The sequence below is a fragment of the Anomaloglossus baeobatrachus genome, chromosome 3 (assembly GCF_048569485.1).
Source record: "Anomaloglossus baeobatrachus isolate aAnoBae1 chromosome 3, aAnoBae1.hap1, whole genome shotgun sequence".
NCBI classification, from domain to species: Eukaryota; Metazoa; Chordata; class Amphibia; order Anura; family Aromobatidae; genus Anomaloglossus; species Anomaloglossus baeobatrachus.
Window position 1 is genome coordinate 195,213,382 of NC_134355.1, and position 19,063 is coordinate 195,232,444.

Genomic DNA, 19,063 nt, shown 5'->3' on the forward strand with positions numbered 1-19,063 from the left:
CAAGCGATATCACTGGAAGTTGTGAGTGTGTGGATGCGATCTGATGTGTGTGTGAGGTGTGTGTGAGAGTGAGTGTGATCTGATGTGTGTGTGTGGGTGTGTCTGTTCTTATGTGTGTGCGTGTGTGTGTGTTCCGCCGCTGCAGGACCTTGATGCGCTCACCTGGGAGCCGGTGTACGCTGGTAACCATGCTACATAATATTACTCGATGTGTACCATGGTTACCAGCGTACCCTGCCCCCCGCTCACACGGGAGCCCACACCAGCGTACGCCGGCAACCCCAGCAATGCGAGGGTATGTGTCGGCTGGGTTGCTGGCGTACACTGATGTGGGTTCCCGGGGGTACAGCACTCACCTGGGAGTTGGGGCTCCATGTCGGTTCGGGGAATGCGTGCGGGGGGCGGGGCCAGAGCGAGCGTGCAATGCGTGAGGGGGGCGGGGCGTGGCCGAGTTGCCAATGCGTGCAGGGGGCCGGGGCAAGGGCCAATCCGTGTGGGGGGGCGGAGCCTGGGCGAGCAGCCAATCCGTGCGGGGGGCGGACCCGAGGCGAGCAGCCAATCCGTGCGGGGGCGGAGCCGAGGCGAGCGGCCAATGAGACGCTTGTCGCGGTAAGGACAGAATTGTGAAGCAAGACAGACAGAATAAGGCAATTATATATATAGATGAGTGCAAGCCAAAAAATACACAGTACATACAGTGCCTACAAGTAGTATTCAACCCCCTGCAGATTTAGCAGGTTTACACATTCGGAATTAACTTGGCATTGTGACATTTGGAGTGTAGATCAGCCTGGAAGTGTGAAATGCACTGCAGCAAAAAAGAATGTTATTTCTTTTTTTATTTTTTTTTTTAAATTGTGAAAAGTTTATTCAGAGGGTCATTTATTATTCAACCCCTCAAACCACCAGAATTCTGTTTGGTTCCCCTAAAGTATTAAGAAGTATTTCAGGCACAAAGAACAATGAGCTTCATATGTTTGGATTAATTATCTCTTTTTCCAGCCTTTTCTGACTAATTAAGACCCTCCCCAAACTTGTGAACAGCACTCATACTTGGTCAACATGGGAAAGACAAAGGAGCATTCCAAGGCCATCAGAGACAAGATCGTGGAGGGTCACAAGGCTGGCAAGGGGTACAAAACCCTTTCCAAGGAGTTGGGCCTACCTATCTCCACTGTTGGGAGCATCATCCGGAAGTGGAAGGCTTATGGAACTACTGTTAGCCTTCCACGGCCTGGACAGCCTTTGAAAGTTTCCACCCGTGCCGAGGCCAGGCTTGTCCGAACAGTCAAGGCTAACCCAAGGACAACAAGGAAGGAGCTCCGGGAAGATCTCATGGCAGTGGGGACATTGGTTTCAGTCAATACCATAAGTAACGTACTCCACCGCAATGGTCTCCGGTCCAGACGAGCCCGTAAGGTACCTTTACTTTCAAAGCGTCATGTCAAGGCTCGTCTACAGTTTGCTCATGATCACTTGGAGGACTCTCAGACAGACTGGTTCAAGGTTCTCTGGTCTGATGAGACCAAGATCGAGATCTTTGGTGCCAACCACACACGTGACGTTTGGAGACTGGATGGCACTGCATACAACCCCAAGAATACCATCCCTACAGTCAAGCATGGTGGTGGCAGCATCATGCTGTGGGGCTGTTTCTCAGCCAAGGGGCCTGGCCATCTGGTCCGCATCCATGGGAAGATGGATAGCACGGCCTACCTAGAGATTTTGGCCAAGAACCTCCGCTCCTTCATCAAGGATCTTAAGATGGGTCGTCATTTCATCTTCCAACAAGACAACGACCCAAAGCACACAGCCAAGAAAACCATGGCCTGGTTCAAGAGGGAAAAAATCAAGGTGTTGCAGTGGCCTAGTCAGTCTCCTGACCTTAACCCAATTGAAAACTTGTGGAAGGAGCTCAAGATTAAAGTCCACATGAGACACCCAAAGAACCTAGATAACTTGGAGAAGATCTGCATGGAGGAGTGGGCCAAGATAACTCCAGAGACCTGTGCCGGCCTGATCAGGTCTTATAAAAGACGATTATTAGCTGTAATTGCAAACAAGGGTTATTCTACAAAATATTAAACCTAGGGGTTGAATAATAATTGACCCACACTTTTATGTTGAAAATTTATTAAAATTTAACTGAGCAACATAACTTGTTAGTTTGTAAGATTTATGCATCTGTTAATAAATCCTGCTCTTGTTTGAAGTTTGCAGGCTCTAACATATTTGCATCTTATCAAACCTGCTAACTCTGCAGGGGGTTGAATACTACTTGTAGGCACTGTAAGGATAAGGCTGCACATCAAACTTAGATAATAGTATAATGCCATAAGCATACCAAAAAACATTGAAGCATAGAATGAAAAATGCCACTTGCTAACTTGAAAGTGTGAATAGTGAAATGCATTCCTGCCATGAATATTTAGCAATGGCATTGAACAATGTAACTGAGCCCCAAAACCTTGTCAAGTCCTTGGTTACCCCTCTCCACACACAGCAGTTTTTAATTGCAATGAGATGACACAGAGTTAGGGTCATAGAGCTAGGGACCCCAATATAGAGATATACCTTGACGAGGTTTTGGGGCTCAGTTACATTGATCAATGCGATTGCTAAATATCTCCTTTTTCCTAATATTCATGGCAGGTATGCATTTCATTATTCACACTTTCAAGTTAGCAAGTGGCATTTTTCAATGTATGCTTCAATATTTTTCGGTATGCTTATGGCATTATACTATTATATAAGTTTGATGTGCAGCCTTATCCTTATGTATTATGCATTTTTTGGCTTGCACTCATAAATATATTTGGGGACCGGTAGCAGTGACATTGGATCAGGGTGTGACAGACATAGTGTGACGCCCTGGACTATCAGGTCGTCACAGGGTATTGTGCAATCTGCCCTTCTGTGCAATATCCACCTCCTCCTTGGTTGTGGGTCCCTAACAAGTGGTGTTGCCAAAACCAGCTAATCAAAATCCTACGAACACTCTACACCACACCCACCAGACACACCAGTGTACGGCCTGAGTGGAATAGGGTCGCCCACGTGGGGGGTTGGTTAAGGGGTGGTCCGGAGTGTCAGGAGTAGGCCAGTGTAGTGTTGGAGGTGAAAGTGAGAGGAGATCAGGAGCTGGGCTCCTTGGAACTACTAGGTGGCAGATGTTGGTCTGGGCCTGGTAGGAGCTGGACCCCTGGTCGCAGGGGATCGTGACAAGGGGCAAGGTATTGTCGTGGAGGACAGCTGGCGGCCTTGTACCATCACCGGGCTGGCAACAGGGCACGACGGGGTACGTGGACCCTAGGTCAGGGAGTAGCTTCAGGCAACCTGACAATTTGCCCGACGAGAACGGAGCCTTCAAGATCCGCTCTCCACCCGCTCCAAAATCGGGGTAGTAGCACAACGAGAGGGATAGGACTTTCCACACATACAGTCCAAGAAATCCCAAGCATGAACCCTGAGAGCAAGCTCCCTCAGTTAGCCACACTAGGGAGCGGGACCCGACTAGTTTCAAGATACAGGGACCAACTAGAAACAAGGTGCCAAGGGAAAGGTCACAGATCAAAAGGTAACACCAGCAGAAACGGGATCCAGGTGTGGTCCCCCTCAGCGGTGTCCAGAACTTTGGTTTACTAAAGTTGTCGGTGTCAGTGTTATTGGACTGAGTAAGTACGCAAGTGACCTTTACCTCCCCAACGGCACATCCCCGACACCGAGTCCCGGGGCATCCTCCCTACCCGTGGAGAGGTTAAACACCTGACTGCCCACTCCATCGCCACTGAGTACTCCCAGCTACAGCGGTGGTACTCCACCTTACCACACACCACGGGTGGCGTCACGAACTCTAAATATAATGCCCCTGAAAATACCCCCACCCTTTATTCAAGTGGCCGCGAGACCCCCTCCCCTGGTCCGGACGCCCCTCGCGCCACCGCAGATCCGGATCCGAGCAGCCTGGCTGCTGACACGGGGGCGGCACACATAGTCTTGGAGGACTGTCGGCACCAGAAAGCCCAAAAGAACTGACCTCTACCGAGCACGACGGGGGACAGGACCCTAGGTAAGGAGCCGACTCAATGTCCTGACAATTGACCTGCAGAGGAATGGGTTCTTTAGGGACCTTCCCAGAGAGCTCAGAGACTGAAGGCATCAGCACACCGTGGGGGACAGGGTTTTCCAGAAAAAGCAATCCACTGAAGTCCCAAGTGCTAGCCCTTAGGAGCAAGACTTCACTTAAAAACTGAAGAACGGGACCTTACAGCTTCAAGCTATAGGGACCCACACGGACACAAAACTGTGCATAGAGGCAGGCTCCAGATTACTATGTGACATCGGTGGGACCGGGTACTTGGACGGGCTTCCAGCAGCGGCACATAGAGACTTTGGCTTAACTACACAGTGTGTGTCTGCTTTATAATCCTCATCCAGCACCACGACTACCCTCAGTGAGTACCGTGATCCCTGCACCCTGCTCTCCCAAATAACTACCAACACCCTGAGCCCGGGGCCTTCCCTACCTGTGGAAGGACTAACATCTGGCTGCTTAACTCCATCTGCCCCGGTACTCCTTATAGCAGTGGCGGTACTATTAGCGCAACCCACAGGTGGCGTCACAAACTTATCCCCTGTAAATACCCCCTCGAGCCACAATCCCGGATCCGAGCAGCCTGACTTACCCCGGGGCGGTACACATATACAGATTGAAAGCCAGGCCGGTCCTGTACTGTGCACATGTCGCGGGCAGAGGGGACGCGCTCGCCACGCTCGGGTCCAGGGCTTCTGCTGCTGATCGGTGGCTCGAGCGGTGGGCCGGACCTGGGGACTTGAGCAGCGCTCCTCGTCCACGAGGGAAAAGGGGGTGGTTTGTTTAGGGAGATAGTTTGTGACGCCACCCACGGGTCGTGGTGATTATTAGCACCACCGCTGCTGGTGACGGGGGGGGGGGGGGGAGATCCCGGGAAGGATGGTAGGGAGCAGCTAGGATGTTGTCCCCTCCGTGGGTAGGGGTTGGTGATCCCGGGGCCCGATGGTGGTACGGGGAGGCTGGATGGCTGGGGGTGCAGGGTTGCAGGGACAGCGTGGTGCGGTGCCGGATGGCACTGGTGTACTCAGACAGTCAATGACAGAGTCTCTGGTAAACCAAACGGCTGGATGGACGGGTCCCGCAGCCGACTGCAGTGTTGTGCTCTCCCCGGACGGCTGATGGTGGCTGTCTTTCCCTGCACCTGTTAGAATGTTCTGACTCCTGTGGTTGCCCACCGGTAGTCCGCTCCCCGGCGTATAGGTGCCGTAGGAGCCCGTTTTGTCCGCAGGCGCTGGCCCTTGGATCTCTAGCCTATTGCGGTGGCTGTATATCCTCTTGGTGTGGACTGTTGCCTTCTGTCGGGTCTTGGTTGTTGGGAAACCCCTGGGGTTCCTGTCACACTCGGATTTGACTATTGTCGGCGGCTCCAAGCCTGGTCGGGGTCCGATGGTCCTGCCTGTGTGCTTAGCTTCACTCCACTCCCTGGTTCGGTACCGGCGGGCCAACGCCCGACCCCGGTCCTACGGCTCTGCAGAGATTCACTAACTCCTGCTATGTCTGTGACTACCTGGCTAGTCCAGGGCGTCACATTCCCCCTTGATAAAATGCAGACCGTCCGCGGGCTGCCCGTCCATCACCGGTTTTATTTTTCTGTAAAATATAAATTAACATATAAAACATTTAACACAAGCATACTTTTCAGTTCTTCCCTTACGGGAGGCATGGCACTTTAACGTTTCAAACATATGAAAACATTTTTAATAATGACGGACGGGTTCATGGTCATCCGCTCCCCCACCCAAGCAACCTAAACCTTGATGCTGCCCCTAGGAAACGGGCAGCACCCCTTTACCCCAGTCCTGGTCCAGGTTACCCGAGCGGGAACGGGTATGGTATCTCGCACCCGGCTGTCACTTCAGGGGACCCCACGTCCAGGGGGACCCCTGACCCCCGGAGGATGGCCACCGGTGCTGGTGGGGGCCGGGCCCCAGCCTACTCTGCTGCGGGCCCTTCCTCCAATCTGCCTCTCCGGAGGCGGCACGGAACGGAAAACGGCCCACAAACTATTTACAAAACCACAAGTTCGTGGTTGGCCTGCAAGTTCTCGGCCATGTTCATGAGTAGTTCCTCATGTGGGCGGTGAAAACACACAGCGTCCCCACGGGGACAATTGCCGGCAACGGCCGGAATAATCAACTGGTTGATGATCAGGTGATAAATGAATGAACACCAATCACCTGAGTTTAACGGAAACATGGTGCTGGGGGTCCCAACGGGGACAACTGGGTTGCAACGGAGGACCGCTGCCATTATTGCTCATTTCCGTACTCCTCGCCCTGCTCCAGGCGAAGAACTACAGTCTCTAGCCAATCCAGCACGCGGCAGGCGCGCCGGCATCCATTGTTGCCACTCCGAGGGATGTAGGTAGCCTCCATATTATGCAAGTCGAAGACCCCTTCTTCCTCTGAGACAGGCTCTGTGTCAGCCCCTGAGCCGCTGTCATCCGACTCAAGGGGACTGAGGGCGGGACCCGGCAGGACAGATACGGTTTCCAACTGAGCCCAGACCCGTGGCTCCTCAGTGGCAGGCGATTCGTCATCGGTCGGTGCACGGAGGACCGCCATCGGTTCTTCTGAGCCAACCGCTCCAACATTCGGTTGGCCGGCGTCCTCTCGGGCCTCTGGGCCATGGCGGGGCGTCAGCGCGGACTCCGCCATCCCCATCGGGAGCGGTGGGCTGAGCGGGGCAGTAGGGGCGGTCAGCATGGGCGATGGAGCGGGCCCTGCAGGGGCCGGGGGTAGACCGGGTCCTTCAGCTGCAGCGGTCGGTTCCTCGGGGACATATGGGCGTGGGTCACTCACCAGCTCCTCTGGCATGGCCTCTATTTCATGTGCCCGCACAACCGCAGCCAGCTCCTCCAGTTCAGCGGTCCAGCGATCCAGCAGGTCACGCACCTGGGTCCGGTTGCGACAGCACAGCACCATCAGTTGGGCATTCAGCCACGCCGCCGTCCCGGGTGTGAGCTCCGGGGACTCGGGGCTTTCAGATGGGGTGAATATCCTGATGCTTGTGCTTCCAGGAACGGGAAGGTTTCAGGGTTCTGGCGTCCCCGCTTCTTATGCCCTCGGTTACATGAGGCAGGCTTTCACCCGCCCCCCCTTGGTTCTTTCTAGCACTTCCTCTTTGGGGGCGGGGCTTCACTTTCGCACCTTCCCTGCTCGGGGAAGACGCTCGAGCGGGAAATATTCGCGCCAAAGATGGCGGCACTTCAAATTTTTCGGACGGACGCCGCCGGCGGGGACTGCAAGGCGCACTTCTACCGGTAGGTAGATTGGTTCTATCCTGTTCGTGACGCCAAGTTGTTGCGGGCGGAGGGGACGCGCTCGCCACGCTCGGGCCTGGGGCTTTTGCTGCTGCTCGGTGGCTCGAGCGGTGGGCCGGACCCGGGGACTTGAGCAGCGCTCCTCGTCCACGAGTGAAAAGGGGGTGATTTGTTTAGGGAGATAGTTCGTGACACCACCCACGGGTCATGGTGATTATTAGCACCACCGCTGCTGGTGACGGGGATCCCGGGAAGGATGGTAAGGAGCAGCTAGGATGTTGTCCCCTCCGTGGGTAGGGGTTGGTGATCCCGGGGCCCGGTGGTGATACGGGGAGGCTGGATGGTTGGGGGTGCAGGGTTGCAGGGACAGTGCGGCGCGGTGCCGGATGGCACTGGTGTACTCACTCAGACAGTCAATGACAGAGTCTCTGATAAACCAAACGGCTGGATGGACGGGTCCCGCAGCCGGCTGCAGTGTTGTGCTCTCCTCGGACGGCTGATGGTGGCTGTCTTTCCCTGCACCTGTTAGAATGTTCTGACTCCTGTGGTTGCCCACCGGTAGTCTGCTCCCCGGCGTATAGGTGCCGTAGGAGCCCGTTTTGTCCGCAGGCGCTGGCCCTTGGATCTCTAGCCTATGGCGGTGGCTGTATATCCTCTCGGTGTGGACTGTTGCCTTCTGTCGGGTCTTGGTTGTTGGGAAACGCCTGGGATTCCTGTCACACTCGGATTTTACTATTGTCGGCGGCTCCAAGCCTGGTTGGGGTCCGATGGCCCTGCCTGTGTGCTTAACTTCACTCCGCTCCCCGGTTCGGTACCGGCGGGCCAACGCCCGACCCTGGACCTACAGCTCTGCAGAGATTCACTGACTCCTGCAGATGGCCACCACCGTCTGCCAACCTTGCTGTCAGTGCCTGGGCTCCGACCCAGACACTTGCAGTTTCTGTCCTCTCACTTTCACCTCCAAACTCTACTGACTGCTTTTCCCGCCTCCAGACCTGTGAACTCCTCGGTGGGTGGGGCCAACCGCCTGGCTCCGCCCCACCTGGTGTGGACATCAGACCCTGGAGGGAGGCAACAAGGATTTTTGTTTGACTGGTGTGACTGTCTAGGGAAAGGTGTGTGTGTGGTGTTATGTCTGTGACTACAAGGGCGTCACACACACATGGAGAAATGGGACTGTCACCAACTGCCCAGGTAATTCCTATACATTACAGCAATACGAAAAAGATCAAAAGTGAGTATCTAAAAACCATGGCAATCATTACCAATATGAAGCTCTGAGGTCATCTCATAGAAAACAGAACAAAGCAGAAAAACACAAATGAATAAACAAATATAACTACAAAAATAAATATTCAAAAACGTAGAAAGATCCGGCCTGTAATACGTGCACGCACCAGAGGAGGCGCCACACACATTAGAAGTAGTGATGGGTAGCTCCTGAACGAGCCGGCTCTTCATAGTGAATCATATGAGTCGGCTCCTGGCAGGGAGCCAATTGAAATGTAAACGGCTCTTTGCCAGTTCCGTTCCACAGTCAGTCCCCTCTTGCCCCGCCCCTCCCGGCCGTAGTCACTCTGATCTTATCCAGGAGACTGAGAATGCATGCTCCTCCTGCTGCCGCACATAGCACTGACTCACAGCCCCGCCCCCTCCAATCTGTGACAAGCAAGCAGCAGTCAGGCAGTCAGGCACTTTATTAAAGGAACACTGACATCTGGATTTAGCCTGATTATAGTTATTTACCGCCAGCTTGTAAATCCTCGCTGAGCGAGGGAGAAACAGCGGATGTAAATGTGCGTCCCTTGTTCTCTCCCATTCACTTGAATGGAAGAGAACAAATGATCCGCGATGCTGGATTGAGCATCACTGGATCGCAGGCTCGGGTGCTGCAGCGACTGTGTAAATGCACCATTAGCTAGTGCAGCTTGGAATGGTTCTGTTGTTTCTGGTATGTGAATAACCTCCCAGCAGCCCCTGTTACATGATAGCAGTGTCAATCTGAGGGACCAACTTCATGCACAGAACTAGTCCTATACAAGGCAGTACAGCACTCTCACATCACATCCGATTTTGCATACAATTGCCAGTAGTGTTGAGCTCATTGAATTGCACTTGTTTGATTTCTGCACTCTTTTTTTATCAAACATTGTGTTTGTTAAAGTTTTTACAGCAAATAATATAAAATCTGTTTATTCTGGAAACTATTCTGTTTTATGTCATAAATTGGCACATGTGTAGATTTTTACTAAAAGGTATACAATCATGGGTTAAAACATACCACAATTGGGCTTCAAATTTAAAGCCAAAGGTAATAGGAAATGAAGAGCCGTTTTCGGAGCCAAAAGAGCCGGCTCACCAAAAAAATCGCATTTTACCCATCACTAATTAGAAGGGATGTCACCCGCATGTGCACGAGTAGCGCAGGCTGGGTGCAGATATTGCGCATGCGTACTGTGGCTATATACACACATTAGATACAGTGGGATGTCTCCTCCAGGAGCACGAGTGGCTATACACACAGTGCACAGTCCACACCAGCTTCTTACAGACATTGCCTAGAAGCGAGGAAACTTATGCTCCAACTAAACATCTCCCGACATACGGCTGATCACATGGTTGTGACGTCCCCACAGGTCCTTGCGCTCTAACCATCTACAAACGCTAGACAGCAACATCCGGATATCTAACTCCCCATCCACGTGTTAATCACATGGCCGTGACGTCATGAAAGGTCCTTTCCCTCTCAGGATCCGATGTTTTCCATGTCGCCCCCGTCCTCCTCAGTGTGAGTGGCACTACAAGTTCATTTGTTGCTGAAGGTTCTTGTAATGGGCAGTGTGCAGGCTGGTGTCATCCACCGCCCGGCAGCTATTCTGTACTGTGCCATGTATCGGCTTGTGGCAGCTGTCCCAGTGATGGAGCAGCCACATGTGCTAGGCTTTCATGGAAACTAATTGTTGATAGCAGCATCATTGCCACATAGAGAGCAGCACATCTGGTGGATGACCCCTGTCCCTCCCACATAGAGAGCAGCACACTTGGTGCATGGTCAATGTCCCTCCCGCATAGAGAGCAGCACACCTGGTGGATGACCCCTGTCCCTCCCACATAGAGAGCAGCACACTTGGTGCATGGTCAATGTCCCTCCCACATAGAGAGCAGCACACTTGGTGCATGGTCAATGTCCCTCCCACATAGAGAGCAGCACACTTGGTGCATGGTCAATGTCCCTCCCACATAGAGAGCAGCACACTTGGTGCATGGTCAATGTCCCTCCCACATAGAGAGCAGCACACTTGGTGCATGGTCAATGTCCCTCCCACATAGAGAGCAGCACACTTGGTGCATGGTCAATGTCCCTCCCGCATAGAGAGCAGCACACTTGGTGGATGGCCACTGTCCCTCCCGCATAGAGAGCAGCACACTTGGTGAATGGTCAATGTCCCTCCCGCATAGAGAGCAGCACACTTGGTGAATGGTCAATGTCCCTCCCGCATAGAGAGCAGCACACTTGGTGGATGGTCAATGTCCCTCCCACATAGAGAGCAGCACACTTGATGGATGACCCCTGTCCCTACCACATAGAGAGCAGCACACCTGGTGGATGACCCCTGTCTCTACCACATAGAGAGCAGCACACCTGGTGGATGACCCCTGTCTCTACCACATAGAGAGCAGCACACCTGGTGGATGACCCCTGTCCCTACCACATAGAGAGCAGCACGCTGGTGGATGACCCCTGTCTCTACCACATAGAGAGCAGCACACCTGGTGGATGACCCCTGTCTCTACCACATAGAGAGCAGCACACCTGGTGGATGGTCACTGTCCCTGCTGCATGTAGAGCAACACACCTGGTGAACGACTCCTGTCCCTGCCGCATGTTGGGCAGCACACCTGGTGGATGGTCAATGTCCCTCCCACATAGAGAGCAGCACACTTGGTGGATGGCCACTGTCCCTCCCGCATAGAGAGCAGCACACTTGGTGGATGGCCACTGTCCCTCCCGCATAGAGAGCAGCACACTTGGTGAATGGTCAATGTCCCTCCCACATAGAGAGCAGCACACTTGGTGAATGGCCACTGTCCCTCCCACATAGAGAGCAGCACACTTGGATGGCCACTGTCCCTCCTGCATAGAGAGCAGCACACTTGGTGGATGGCCACTGTCCCTCCTGCATAGAGAGCAGCACACTTGGTGAATGGTCAATGTCCCTCCCACATAGAGAGCAGCACACCTGGTGGATGGTCAATGTCCCTCCCACATAGAGAGCAGCACACTTGGTGGATGGCCACTGTCCCTCCCGCATAGAGAGCAGCACACTTGGTGAATGGTCAATGTCCCTCCCACATAGAGAGCAGCACACTTGGTGGATGGCCACTGTCCCTCCCGCATAGAGAGCAGCACACTTGGTGAATGGTCAATGTCCCTCCCACATAGAGAGCAGCACACTTGGTGGATGGCCACTGTCCCTCCCGCATAGAGAGCAGCACACTTGGTGAATGGTCAATGTCCCTCCCACATAGAGAGCAGCACACTTGGTGGATGGCCACTGTCCCTACCGCATAGAAAGCAGCACACTTGGTGAATGGCCACTGTCCCTCCCGCATAGAGAGCAGCACACTTGGATGGTCAATGTCCCTCCCACATAGAGAGCAGCACACTTGGTGGATGGTCAATGTCCTTTCCACATAGAGAGCAGCACACCTGGTGGATGGTCAATGTCCTTTCCACATAGAGAGCAGCACACCTGGTGGATGGCCACTGTCCCTCCCGCATAGAGAGCAGCACACCTGGTGGATGGTCAATGTCCCTCCCATATAGAGAGCAGCACACTCGGTGGATGGCCCCTGTCCCTGTCACGTATGGAGCGGTACATGTATTTTGTGGATGGCAATTTATCTGTGCCCCATAGTGTGCAGCACATCTGTTGCATGACCATTGTCTCTGCCAAATGTGGAGTGAAGCCGTAATGTATATAACATAATAGGGTGGCTTTCTATAAACCATGACAAAGCGTGTGCACTCAGAGCAGTGATCAGTAGTGATCAGCATGGGTACCAGGCAGCTCTGTCACAGAAAAGGTGTGAAGGGGGTTACTCCCGGGTATTACTATATTCCATGTCACCTTGAGTCTGTAAATATACTGCCACACATCCACCCTCCTCAGGTCTGCTGCTCTCTATGTGGCAGGTTACAACGTCAATGCAGCCAATGTGTGGATTGCTCAGACATTTATAGTCAGTGGGCAGTCCAGAAGTACGGTAGTTAAAAAAATATTTAACACAAAAACCTGATTTAACACAAAAAAATAGTATATTCCATTTTACTATATCATACAAAGTCTTAGGGGTACGTTACACGTTGTGACATCGGTAACGATATATCGTCGGGGTCACGTCGTTAGTGACGCACATCCGGCGCCGGTAGCGACATCACAGCGTGTAAACCCTAGGAGCGACAATCACCGATCGCAAAAACGTTAAAAATCCTTGACACGTTGCTCCTTTTCATAATATCGCTTCTGCTGCCAGTACGATGTTGTTCCGCGTTCCTGCAACACCACACATCGCTATATGTGACGCCGCAGGAGCGACAAACATCTCCTTACCTGCCTCCACCGACAATGCGAAAGGGAGAAGGTGGGCGGCATGTTATGTCCCGCTAATCTCCGCCCCTCCGCTTCTATTGGCTGGCCGCTTAGTGACGCCGCACGCACCTTCCCATTGAAGGTGACACGGTACACACTGCACAAATGCTCTACTTCCTGTGTAGGAAATGCTCCCAGAATAATGAGAATACTGCTTCTTATGGTTCATGTGGCTTTTATAAAGCATCAGGGAGACGGTCATCCTGATAATCCTGTGCAGAAAATCTCATTTAAAAAAATGCAATCAGAAAATCAAAGCAGATCAGACACAAGTAATATGTATCAGCATCTGCTTTTAAGTATACGTTCTCCCATTGTGTTTGTAGCATGTCTCCCACGGTTTGCTGATATGACTTTTATAAATGGGAAATATACAGCAGTGTACAGGTATTTCTATAACCCACTAAGGCTACATGCGCACGCTGCAGTTTTTATCGCGTTTTTTGTTGCAGTTTTGTTGTCAGAACTTTCTTTCTCGACTTCCCAGCAAAGTCTATGAGAAGTCAGATTTGCTGTGCGCACATTGCAGTTTATCTGTCAGCAGGTTTTTTTTTACAAAATTTTGTGACAAAAAAGTAGCAGCATGTTCATTCTTGTTGCTTTTTTGTCAACTTTTGACAACCATTGAAATCAATGAGGGGTGGAAAAACAGATGGCAAAACGCATGGTTACAAATTGTTTGCATACGTTTTACCTGTGGTTTTGTCAACGCAGCTCCTGAACTTAGTTCCAGAATGACAAAATTAATGCTTTTGGGGTGTCGGTGTCTCTCTCTCCAAGATCTACGTACTCACCGATCACCGGGGCGGCTGTCACACTGCTCCCATGCGGCAGCTCTTTGTTCTTCCCGAGCTGGCCACTCATTAGGCTCATACATGTTCACTGCTTCCCCTACTCACAGTCAGACATGCCCGCACACTGAGTGAGTGACATCTGTCTGACTGCAACCAATCACAGATGCTGGTGGGCAGGTTTATATCGTACAGTAAAATAAATAATTTTTAAAAATACAGCGTGTAGTCAATTTCGGACTGGGGAGGCCTATGGTTATTAGTTTCTCCTCAGCCTAAAAATAAAAACCAGCAGCCACCCGGAATTGCCGCATCCATTAGATTTGACAGTCCCGGGACTTTACCTAGCTCTTCCCGATTGCCCTGGTGCGATGGCAATCGGGGTAATGAGGGACTTAATGGAAGCCCATAGCAGCCACTATGTCCTAGATTAGTCATGGCAGGCGTCAATGAGACACCCCCTGATCACTAACCTGTAAATAAAAGTATATAAACACAAACACCTAAAAAATCCTTTTTCTTCGGCGCTCCATTGGGAGACCCAGACGATTGGGGTGTATAGTACTGCCTCCGGAGGCCACACAAAGCATTACACTAAAAAGTGTAAGGCCCCTCCCCTTCTGGCTATACACCCCCCGTGGGATCACGGGCTGATCAGTTTTCTGCTTTGTGCGAAGGAGGTCAGACATCCACGCATAGCTCCACTGTTTAGTCAGCAGCAGCTGCTGACTATGTCGGATGGAAGAAAAGAGGGCCCATACTAGGGCCCCCAGCATGCTCCCTTCTCACCCCACTTTACGTCGGCGGTGTTTGTTAAGGTTGAGGTACCCATTGCGGGTACGGAGGCTGGAGCCCACATGCTGTTTTCCTTCCCCATCCCCCTGAGGGGCTCTGAGGAAGTGGGATCTTACCGGCCCCCAAGCCCTGAGGCCGGGCTCCATCCACAGACCCATGGAACCTGCTGGATACGGAGCTGGGTACCGTTCAGGGACAAGGCCCTGCGACATTCAGGTACTCTGTGTCCCAAACAGGCCGCGCACATTCCAGACTTGCTGGGTGTGCTAGTGCGCCAGGGACAGTAGCGCTGCGCGCTGGGGTTACAGTCACTGCAGTTTTTTCTGGGTGACTTTATGTGTTGGGGACTGCCGCGCCGGCCGCCCTTGGAGCGGCGGCGCGGCTGCGACTTGTAGTGCGCCGGGGACTTAGCGCCAACCGTGCTTTTACGACGGCGTCGCTTGTAAATTTAGTCCCTGGCTTCTGCGGCCTAGCTCCGCTTCGTTCCCGCCCCCACCCTGTCAATCAGGGCAAGGGAGAGACGCTGTACGATTAATCAGCGCCGAGGGCTGGAGTCTTATTTACATGCTCCAGCCCTCTCACTGAGCACAGTGGGACGCAGGTTTCCCGCTCTTTGTCTGCACACGCCCAGGGCCCGCCCCTCTCCATAGGACGCCGGCAGCCATTCCTACATGCAGTCTGGCTGGAGAACGGACACAGGCTCTGGGAGACCCAGACAAGGGATTTCTGGCGACCACACACCCGCGTTAAGCGGGCGGTAAGCAGCACTTTAGTGCTGGCCCCACTAGTGCCACAGTGTTATTTTGGTGTACCTTTTTTTCTCTATACCATATATATATATTGCACTGTAAGGTCGCTTCTTGGCTGTATACCCTATCTTGCTCTGAGGAGACGACAACATGTCATCCGCAAAACGCAAGGGTGCCAAGACACAGGCTGTAAGCGCTGCTTGTGCCGCTTGTGGGGCTGATCTACCGGCAGGTTACAATGACCCCCATTGTGTGCAATGTTCGGTCCCTGTGCCACTTCGTCAGCCGGAGTCTATGGTGGTAGTGGCCCAGGCAGAGTCACCGGTGAACCCTGTCCCGGTGACGGGGACAGAGTTTGCAGTTTTTGCTGACAAGATGTCTGTCACTATGACAAAGATCCTAGAGACCTTGCAGGCCAGGCCAGTTACTCAGACCATGGACACTGCTGCGGCAACGTTCCCCGGTCCCCCTCAGTTGGAGTTAATCCGTGCTTCAAGGGGGTCCCAGGCATCTCAGCCTGACGGCTCTGATTCAGATGACAGTCCCAGGCAGCCTAAGCGAGCTCGCTGGGAGAGACCCTCCACGTCATCACGCGGATCAGGGTCTCAGCGAGATGAGTCTCTACATGATGAGACAGAGGAGGGTGATCAGGAGTCTAATCCTGAAACCGCTCTCAATCTGGATACTCCTGATGGTGACGCCATGGTAAATGACCTTATAGCGGCCATCAATAGTCTATTGGAAATTTCTCCCCCTGCCCCTTCTGCAGAGGAGGCAGCTGCACAGCAGGAGAAGTTCCATTTCAGGTATCCCAAGCGTAAATTGAGTACTTTTCTGGACCACGCTGACTTCAGAGAATCAGTCCAGAAACACCATGCTTACCCAGACAAGCGTTTCTCCAAACGTCTTAAGGATACACGTTATCCCTTTCCCCCTGACGTGGTCAAACGCTGGACCCAGTGTCCAAAGGTGGACCCCCCAATCTCCAGGCTTGCGGCTAGATCCATAGTTGCAGTGGAGGATGGGGCTTCGCTTAAAGATGCCAATGACAGACAGATGGACCTTTGGTTAAAGTCTGTCTATGAAGCTATCGGCGCGTCGTTTGCTCCAGCATTCGCGGCCGTGTGGGCACTCCAAGCTATTTCAGCTGGTCTGGCACAGGTGGACTCTATCATACGTCCAGCAGTGCCGCGAGTAGCGTCCCTAACCTCGCAAATGTCTGCGTTTGCGACTTACGCTATCAACGCTGTCCTGGACTCTACAAGCCGTACCGCAATGGCGTCTGCCAACTCTGTGGTTTTGCGCAGAGCCTTGTGGTTAAAGGAATGGAAAGCGGATTCTGCTTCCAAAAAATGTTTAACCAGCTTGCCACTATCTGTAGATAGACTGTTTGGTGAACAATTGGCTGAAATCATTAAACAATCCAAGGGTAAAGACTCCTCCTTACCCCAGCCCAGATCAAGCAAACCTCAGCAGAGGAAGTGGCAGTCGAGGTTTCGGTCCTTTCGAGGCTCCGGCAAGACCCAATTCTCCTCGTCCAAAGGGACTCAGAAGGAGCAAAGGAGCTCAGATTCCTGGCGGGCTCACTCACGCCCCAAGAAAGCAACCGGAGGAACCGCTTCCAAGGCGGCTGCCTCATGACTTTCGGCCTCATCCCTCCGCATCCTCGGTCGGTGGCAGGCTCTCCCGCTTTTGCGACATTTGGCTGCCACAGGTCAAAGACCGGTGGGTAACAGACGTTTTGTCTCACGGGTACAGGATAGAGTTCAGTTCTCGTCCTCCGCCTCGGTTCTTCAGAACCTCCCCACATCCCGACCGAGCAGATGCCCTTCTGCAGGCGGTGTGCTCACTAAAAGCAGAAGGAGTGGTGATCCCTGTTCCTCTGCAGGAACAAGGGCAAGGTTTTTACTCCAATCTCTTTGTGGTTCCAAAAAAGGACGGCTCGTTTCGTCCTGTTCTGGACCTAAAGCTGCTCAACAAGCATGTGAACGCCAGACGGTTCCGGATGGAATCCCTCCGCTCAGTCATTGCCTCAATGTCTCAAGGAGATTTCCTTGCATCAATAGACATCAAAGATGCTTATCTCCACGTGCCGATTGCTACAGAGCACCAACGTTTTCTACGTTTCGTGATAGGAGACGACCATCTCCAGTTCGTAGCTCTGCCATTTGGTCTGGCGACAGCCCCACGGGTTTTCACCAAGGTCATGGCGGCAGTGGTAGCAGTCTTGCATTCTCAGGGACATTCGGTGATCCCTTACTTAGACGATCTACTTGTCAAAGCACCCTCTCAAGAGGCATGCCAACACAGCCTGAATGTTGCGCTGGAGACTCTCCAGACTTTCGGGTGGATCATCAACTTTTCAAAGTCAAATCTGTCACCGACTCAATCACTAACGTATCTTGGCATGGAGTTTCATACTCTCTCAGCGATAGTGAAGCTTCCGCTGGACAAGCAGCGGTCACTACAGACAGGGGTGCAGTCTCTCCTTCAGGGTCAGTCGCACCCCTTAAGGCGCCTCATGCACTTCCTAGGGAAGATGGTGGCAGCAATGGAGGCAGTCCCGTTCGCGCAGTTTCATCTGCGCCCACTTCAATGGGACATTCTCCGCCAATGGGACGGGAAGACAACTTCCCTAGACAGGAAAGTCTCCCTTTCTCAGACGGCCAAGGACTCTCTGCAATGGTGGCTTCTTCCCACCTCATTATCACAGGGAAGATCCTTCCTACCCCCATCCTGGGCGGTGGTCACGACAGACGCGAGTCTGTCAGGGTGGGGAGCAGTTTTTCTCCACCACAGGGCTCAAGGGACGTGGACTCAGCAGGAGTCCACCCTTCAGATCAATGTTCTGGAAATCAGGGCAGTGTATCTTGCCCTACTAGCCTTCCAGCAGTGGCTGGAAGGAAAGCAGATCCGAATTCAGTCGGACAACTCCACAGCGGTGGCATACATCAACCACCAAGGAGGGACACGCAGTCGGCAAGCCTTCCAGGAAGTCAGGCGGATTCTGATGTGGGTGGAGGAAAGAGCATCCACCATATCAGCAGTTCACATCCCGGGCGTAGAAAACTGGGAAGCAGACTTCCTCAGTCGCCAGGGCATGGACGCAGGGGAATGGTCCCTTCACCCGGACGTGTTTCAGGAAATCTGCCGCCGCTGGGGGGTGCCGGACGTCGACCTAATGGCGTCTCGGCACAACAACAAGGTCCCGACCTTCATAGCGCGGTCTCGCGATCAAAGAGCTCTGGCGGCAGACGCCTTAGTGCAAGATTGGTCGCAGTTCCGGCTCCCTTATGTGTTTCCACCTCTGGCACTCTTGCCCAGAGTGTTACGCAAGATCAGATCCGATTGCGGCCGCGTCATACTCGTCGCTCCAGACTGGCCGAGGAGGTCGTGGTACCCGGATCTGTGGCATCTCACGGTCGGCCAACCGTGGGCACTACCAGACCGTCCAGACTTACTGTCCCAAGGGCCGTTTTTCCATCGGAATTCTGCGGCCCTGAACCTGACTGTGTGGCCATTGAGTCCTGGATCCTAGCGTCTTCAGGATTACCCCAAGGGGTCGTGGCCACCATGAGACAGGCTAGGAAGTCCACTTCTGCTAAGATCTACCACAGAACGTGGAAGATTTTCTTATCCTGGTGCTCTGCACAAGGAGTATCCCCCTGGCCATTCGCGTTACCTGTCGTTCTTTCCTTCCTGCAATCTGGGTTGGAAAA

The 19,063-nt window shown here is 53.0% G+C and overlaps 2 protein-coding genes across 2 annotated transcripts in view; one reads left to right on the forward strand and one right to left on the reverse strand.

Moving 5' to 3' along the window:
- Positions 1–19,063, reverse strand: part of NOX3 (NADPH oxidase 3) — a 698,296-nt gene that overhangs the window by 590,189 nt on the left and 89,044 nt on the right. The window lies entirely within an intron of this gene.
- The window catches only part of TFB1M (transcription factor B1, mitochondrial), a 148,592-nt gene continuing 139,429 nt past the window's right edge, over positions 9,901–19,063 (forward strand). Inside the window, exon 1 of the mRNA XM_075339673.1 lies at positions 9,901–10,143. Within this exon, the coding sequence (XP_075195788.1) occupies positions 10,083–10,143 (61 nt within the window). The 5' untranslated portion in view covers positions 9,901–10,082. The remainder of the gene's footprint in view (positions 10,144–19,063) is intronic.